The 7,500-nt window shown below is 40.0% G+C and overlaps 1 protein-coding gene across 3 annotated transcripts in view; it reads left to right on the plus strand.

Annotated features, from left to right (window-relative positions):
- The first annotated feature begins 4,394 nt into the window (after window positions 1-4,394).
- The window catches only part of LOC111967449 (glycerophosphoinositol inositolphosphodiesterase GDPD2), an 18,423-nt gene continuing 15,317 nt past the window's right edge, over window positions 4,395-7,500 (plus strand). For 2 of the 3 annotated variants that reach the window (XM_023992485.3, XM_070444747.1), the window contains exons 1-2: window positions 4,395-4,562; window positions 7,016-7,307. In XM_023992485.3, the coding sequence (XP_023848253.1) occupies window positions 7,221-7,307 (87 nt within the window). In that variant the 5' untranslated portion in view covers window positions 4,395-4,562; window positions 7,016-7,220. The remainder of the gene's footprint in view (window positions 4,563-7,015; window positions 7,308-7,500) is intronic. The other variant, XM_070444748.1, reaches the window with a different exon arrangement.

Raw genomic sequence — 7,500 nt, forward strand, 5'->3', positions numbered from 1 at the left:
ATGTTTTTTTCACTGTCACCCCAAAGCAAGCACAGATCAGTTTGCCGGCCTTTCCTCTCCAGTTCTCTGTTGCCAATGACTGGAATGAATTGCAAAAATCACTGAACTGGAGACCCAATTTTCCTCACCATATTTGAGCACCAGCTTGTCAAGCAGCTACAGATCAACTGCACGTGGACATAGCCCATCTGTAAATAGCCCATCCAACTACCTCATCCCCATACTGTTTTTTTTTTTTTTGGCTGCTTGCACCCCAGTATCTCTACTTGCACATTCTCTTCTGCATGCACATCTACCACTCCAGTGTTTAATTGATAAATTGTAATTATTTCGCCACTATGGCCTCTTTTTTGCTTTACCTCCCTTATCTTACCTCATCTGCACACACTGTATATACTTTTTTCTCTATTGTGTTATTGACTGTATGTTTGTTTATTCCATGTGTAACTGTGTTGTTGTTTMTGTCGCACTGCTTTGCTTTATCTTGGCCAGGTCGCAGTTGTAAATGAGAACTTGTTCTCAACTAGTCTACCTGGTTAAATAAAGGTGAAATATAAAATACATTTTAAAATATGGTAGACCCCAGTCAGTGAGGTTGATCTAAAGCTGATCTGTTTTTGTAAACTCAACCAAATGAACCCAGATGGTACACTTTTGGGCGGCAAGTGCTAGCAACAACATTGAGTGGAGATTTTAAAGAGTGTACATTCACAGGTAGGTAATTACCTAGAGGGTTTTCATTTGTATTTTTCGTAGCTGTTTACATACCAKCACAGTCAGAGGCTGGCACTAAAGATAGCATTGAATGAGCTGTATTCCGCCATAAGCAAACAAGAAACCGCTCACCCAGAGGCAGCACTCCTAGTAGCCGGGGACCTTAATGCTGGGAAACTTAAATCCGTTTTACCAAACTTCTATCAGCATGTTAAATGTGCAACCAGGAACATATTCCAGTCTGTGCTAGACAGGACAGTGACCCAAAACACACCTCCAGGCTGTGTAAGGGCTATTTGACCAAGGAGAGTGATGGACTGCTGCATCATATGACCTGGCCTCCACAATCCCCTGACTTCAACCCAGTTGAGATGGTTTAGGATGAGTTGGACCTCAGAGTGAAGGAAAAGCAACCAACAAGTGCTCAYCATGTGGGAACGCCTTCAAGACGGTTGGAAAAGCATTCCTCATGAAGCTGGTTGGGAGAATGCCAAGAGTGTGCAAAGCTGTCATCAAGGCAAAGGGTGGCTACATTGAAGAATCTCAAATATAACATATATTTTGATTTGTTTAACACTTTTTTGGTTACTACATGATTTCAAGTGTTATTTTATAGTTTTCATGTCTTCACTGTTACTCTACAATGTAGAAAATAGTACAAATAAAGACAAATCCTTGAATGATTAGGTGTGTCGATAGCTTTTGACTGGTATTCGTAGATACAGGTATATATAATAATATATACAACTGCTCAAAAAAATAAAGGGAACACTTAAACGAAACAATGTACTCCAAGTAATCAACTTCTGTGAAATCAATGTCCACTTAGGAAGCAACACTGATTGACAATAATTTCACATGTGTTTGTGCAATGGAATAGACAAAAGGGGAAATTAAAGGCAATTCATTTGCACAAAAGCATGTGAAATTTATTGTCAATCAGTGTTGTTTCTAAGTGGACAGTTTGATTTCACAGAAGTGTGATTGACTTGGAGTTACATTGTGTTGTTTAAGTGTTCCTTTATTTTTTTGAGCAGTGTATATTATATATTTTTTTCAATTCAGATTTTTCAGTGGTTGCAGCACCTCAGATCATTGTTTAGTTTCTTTGACATTCAGAGAAGAGTTGCAGCAGTTAAGCTTACAGTTTCTGTGTTGTAAGGCTATTCTGTCTGGATTGAAATGTAGGCTTAACTTTTGAAAGTATCATGCTCAGATTCTAATGAAGTCTCAGATTTAATAATTTACAAACAGGAAGAGTTTCATTGCAAACAAGACACTGATTTGGCATTGGATAAATGTGATAAGATGAACAGGTAGGCATATCTCTCTTGTCCATTTTAGTCTGCCATTTTGGTCATTTTGTGTGGTATTAAAAGGTTTGTTAAAATGTAAATTTTGTTGAATTGCATGACATTTTTATGAAGGCATTTTTCTGCAAATACGAGGATAGATTCAATGCAATACTTTTACTCTAAAGGAGATCTCTCCATCCTACTTCTTGCCCACAGTGGTCTGCGCAACTCAACTTCTGGCTCGCAGCCTGTGCGTCATCAATGTATTTAGTTTGCCATGTAATGCTTACAGGTCAGAAACAGTTTCGAAAACTGCGTATCTAAGGCTCTGGTCTGTCCAAGAAGTGAGGGTAAACGGTAGACCTTCTGCTGTCCACTTAAACGGGAGGGTCACTTGTTTTTATTCAAGCGTGGGAGGGTAAGGTCAAATGTATTTTGTTGAAGGGAGGCCATTATTTCATTTCAGAGAGGTTCGATTTTCTCCATGTAACCTTATTATAAATAATTCCCTCTCCAACCACTCATATGTTATAGATCTGGTGTCCGACGGTAAAGTCGATGACGTGCGGTGCTGCTCGTGGCATACTCACAGATATTCCTCTTTATCCCTAAATCTCCCTTTCTTATTCTTTTGTTTCTCTCTCCTCCAACATGAAACTGTTGGCTTGCATAACCAAGGAATTTCTCCACAAACTGTCAGAAACCGTCTCAGGGAAGCTCATCTGCGTGCTCGTCCTCACCGGGTCTTGACTGCAGTTCGGCATCGTAACGACTTCAGTGGGCAAATGCTCACATTTGATGTCCACTGGCATGCTGGAGAAGTGTGCTCTTCATAGATGGAATCCTGTTTAACTGTACGGGCAGATGCAGACAGCATGTATGGCGTTGTGTGGGAAACGGTTTGCTGATGTCAAGTTGTGTACAGATTGCCCTATGGTGGCAGCATAAGCTATGGACAATGAACCAATTGACTTTTATCGATGGAATTTGATGCACAGAGATCCGGGTGATGAGATCCTGGGCCATTTGTCGTGCCATTCATCGCGCATCACTCATGTTTAGCATGATAATGAATGGCCGATGTCGAAGGATCTGTACACAGTTCCTGGAAGCTGAAAATGTCCAGTTCTTCATGGCCTGCATAATACCAGACATGTCACATTGAGCATGTTTGGGATGCTCTGGATCAACCTGTATGACAGCTTGTTCCAGTTCCGCAATATCCGCAACTTCGTACATCCAATGAAGAGGAGTGGGACAACATTCACAGGCAATCAACAGCTGATCAACTTATGCGATGGAGATTTGTCGCACTGCACGAGGCAATTCTTCTTCTACTTCTGTGGATTTTATATGCGTTGGCACCATACTTTAAGGTGCATTACAGTCACCAATGGACTGGAGTGTGGACAGAGACAGGGAAGGTTAATCCTACCAATAATTTTGTCTCCTAAGGAAACTATGTAAATAATACTACATCCCTGAAGATTTCTCCAGAGTTATTTAATCCTGGCTCGTACCCCATTCTCTCAAATTTAATAACAATCGCTACCTTTTCTCACATTTTCTGGCACTGAATAAAGTTCCACTGTCTCCATGTACAGTCTCAGCTTGTGTCTACAATTTCCTCCTTCTTTCTCGGCTGAGGGTCCCTGCGTACTTTTCTGGATCTTATACATTTACATGTATGTAATGTAATCTATATGTACTCTCCCTGTTACAACATGAGCAATGGTAGTACAGATTTGACTCTTTTCTGATCCACCTATTTTTTTAAAGGCAAGTATCTGAAACATGCATTCTGACCATATGTAACCTAGATAAAAATAATAAATTTTTTTTATTTTTTTTATTTTTTATACATAGATTAGGGCTAATGATATATTTCAATGACTGATTTCCTTATTTGAATGTAACTCAGAAAATCTTTGTAATTGTTGCGTGTTGCGTTTATATTTTTGTTCAGTTAGTTTCAGTATAGTTTTTGTTTTTCTAACGGTTTATTCATTATTTTATTTAGTTTATTGAATCGTTTTTCTAAATTACATAGTTTTAGATTTAGTTTCACTTTAATTTACTGTAATGCTGACTCAAGTATGCTTGGTTTCCTCAGAGTTCATTGAAATGCAGTAGCACAGCTGTAGAATCTAGACAGAAGCCCTGGATTTCTGAGCTCAAATTATGTAGTTAATAGCATATATTTAGTACATTGATGAGGTGCTTGAAAAACATCCCTGCCTCTACCCCTACACGTGTTCATTCTAATTTGACAGACCTGACAATGCTTTCTCTGCAGTTGTAGGCTACTGCGTTTGAGTGCTCCCTCCGAATAGGCATACCCCTCCCCCTTGCTACTTTAGGAACTTGCACCATTCATTCTGATTCATTAACATTCCTGGACAGATTTCCACAAAGAACGGAGTGGGCGACAGAACAACAGGCACAGAAAAAAGGTAACGAAATATAGTGGACTGGACTAGAACAAGTTGATGAACAGAAATCACCGGCTGTTACGGTGTTGCAATAGAAATGCACACATTCTATGATCTAAAGGTATGGTGCATCTCATGCCTCCAGCTTTTTCTAGCCTACTGCATTTTAATGTGTTGACTAATAGATCTATCTATTTCAACTAAATGTTGAATTCAACACATTCAGTCTGTATCAGTATTGAACTGAGATAGTTATCTGTTGTTTTTAAACTTGGTCAATTGAGGAGAACATGTGAAATGTGCTGTGTAGACTGGTTTGTGATGCAGTAGGTCACATTCTAATAGCACATTAAAAAAACTTTTAAATCACATTACTCATTGCAGGGTTCACCACAGAAATAGCTAAATAGTAGGCTAAGTGATTTCTGTCACTTATTTTGTATGGCATTTTATTACCGTTTTTATGTCATCATGAGTGGGTTTAATTGAGTATTTTTAAAGCATTCCAAATGTTAAATATCCAGGACAGTCAAGGCACATTTCATTTGATTTCAAGTGCTCATATTTAAAAGGGCAACAATCAGGTTTAGATCCAACATCGTGGCTTGAGGAAGTCATTACTGAATATGATGAGAACTCTCAAAACATGACATCTATTGTCATGACCAGGATCTTATGGATCATGACCACATTATAAATGTTGAAGTGAAAGGACAACCATGATTCAATTGCAACAGTCCTTTGTAGACAGGTAGTTGATGAAACATGTTGGAATCTTGGCTCAAATAAAATAATCTTCCCCTTATCTGTTCTGATCAGTAAGCCTCCCTTATTTCCGTGTCTGCTTGTTTACCATGCTTACCTGTGCACYAAACAATGAATGTTTACTATGTAACTGCCAAGTCCCAGTGCTTGATGTGTGGCAAGGTGTACATCATGCTTTCTCACACTGGTAACACTGCTGACAACATAACTTAATATTGTTAGGAGTAAATGTAAATGAGATGTTTCTTCTAACAAATATGGATATTGTTTTAGGACCACACACGTTTAAAGGAATGTTTTTGATGCTGTTGCCATCTTCCTGTTCATTGTCGGATGTTTTGTATTCTATGTTTTTATGTATTCTTATTGTAATGGGGTAATTTAACATCACTAAAGTTCGCATTTAGTTTAGACTGATCWACACAATGTTTAGCATATTCAGATTTTCTCTAATAAACATAAAGTGTTCTATTTGTAACACTCAATGGCTGTGTTTAGACAGGCAGACGAATTCTGATCTTTTTTCCCACTAATTTGTCTTTTGACCAATCACATCTGATCTTTTTCAGAGCTGATCTGATTGTTCAAAATACTAATTAGTGAAAAAAGATCCGAATTGGACGGCCGGTGTAAACACAGCTAAGGTGTGAGTTGATGGTCACTCGACTTGAAGCTGAATGTTATGGATTATTCTCATATCTGTTGATAGTGATTGATGCCAGGACACATGGATTATTCACTGTTGTGTTGTATTGATGACATTCTGTGAACACTGTGATTCTGTAGCAGCTGACAACGTCTCTTTTTCAAGAGAGCCCTGGGCAAGAGGTTGTTGATTTAAGGGAGTTCCCCCCACCATCCTGAAATTCAATTCTGTACATACATTTTTAGTCTCTTCAGTTGTAACCTAGTCATCTTACATTTCACAATGGCAAGGCATCTGGTTTCATGCGGTAAAATCTATTCAGATTTCTTGGAGTTTCACTTATTGCCGACCTGCTCAGACATGCTCCTGTGTGATCATAAGGTTCACATGACTTTGACCGGAGGGCTTTCCACAGCACAGAATACCTTCACACTGCATGTGCCCCTCTCTATAATGGCTAACTTCATGGATTAACAGCTCATGCTTTACATTTTTTTTGTTGATCAATAGATGGTCTAATGTCAATTTGCTTTACAATGTTGTAGAACGATTTAGAAATTCACTGCCTCAGGTAAAATAGCTACGAGTCTGTAACTTGAAATGTGTATTTCACCATTWTGTTGTTCTTTGGGAACAGGGCACCCCGCCCTAGTTTCTTATCAACACCCCAGTAAAGAGAATAACAGCATGGATCTGCCTCATCCTGTTCAACCTTTTAACCGTCTTTATAACGTAACATTTTAATATTGTGAAGCTTTATGTCTTGGTTTGGTAAGACCAGGATGCCAGTCCCCCATACTAAACCCCCGGTTGAAGTCTCCCCACTGCAACCCTCTAGTGGCAATGAACCCCCTCCTCCTCCTTCCTCTCCGTCACTGCTCCCACCCTGTGTATGGATGTGCCTGTCACTGTCAGTTCTCCCATATTGTATTGGAACGGAGGGTCTTATGGCGTGACTTCACTCTGAGGCCTCTTACAGAACCCCACAGGGTCGGCCATTGTCAGCTCTGTCAGCAGCCAGCCAGGCCGGCCCCCAACATAGAAGCTCTATTCAGGAATGTATTGAACAGGGATGGCCCTAATACTCACAGATATTCCCTCTTTATCGCTCACTCTCCCGTCCTTACTCTTTTCGTCTCTCTCTCTCCTCCTACACTATGTAGGTTTAGGGTGGTGAGTCAGCCCTCAGCAGAGCGGAACCCCTCTCCTCACATACAGAGCACAGAGCTGCCAGACAAGGTGTTCTCCAAGAGTGTTGCCCACCCCCACACACCCCACCGCTCTATCCAGACCCTCTAGGACAGACAGGATCCACACTCCTCTGGACAGGACCTCATTTTTGTTTACTGTGAATGAAGCGATAAGGGGATGATGTCAGAGGACAGCTGTTGCCGAATATGCTGCAGGGGGGTGTATAGCTGCTACTGGAGGCACCCCAGTGAGAGGAATCAAAAAGTGAGTACCGTATGCCTAGAATTGTATTGTGTGTAGAATATACTGTAACTATAGGACACTCATTAAGACAATTACGATTTTTGGCACCAACTTCTCACTATCCTCACCTTTCGTTTATGTACATTTGACATTTACATTTTAGTAATTTAGCAGATACTCTTATCCAGAGCGACCTATAATCAGTGTATTACTA

Source organism: Salvelinus sp. IW2-2015, linkage group LG8 (genome assembly GCF_002910315.2).
Source record: "Salvelinus sp. IW2-2015 linkage group LG8, ASM291031v2, whole genome shotgun sequence".
Lineage (NCBI taxonomy): Eukaryota > Metazoa > Chordata > Actinopteri > Salmoniformes > Salmonidae > Salvelinus > Salvelinus sp. IW2-2015.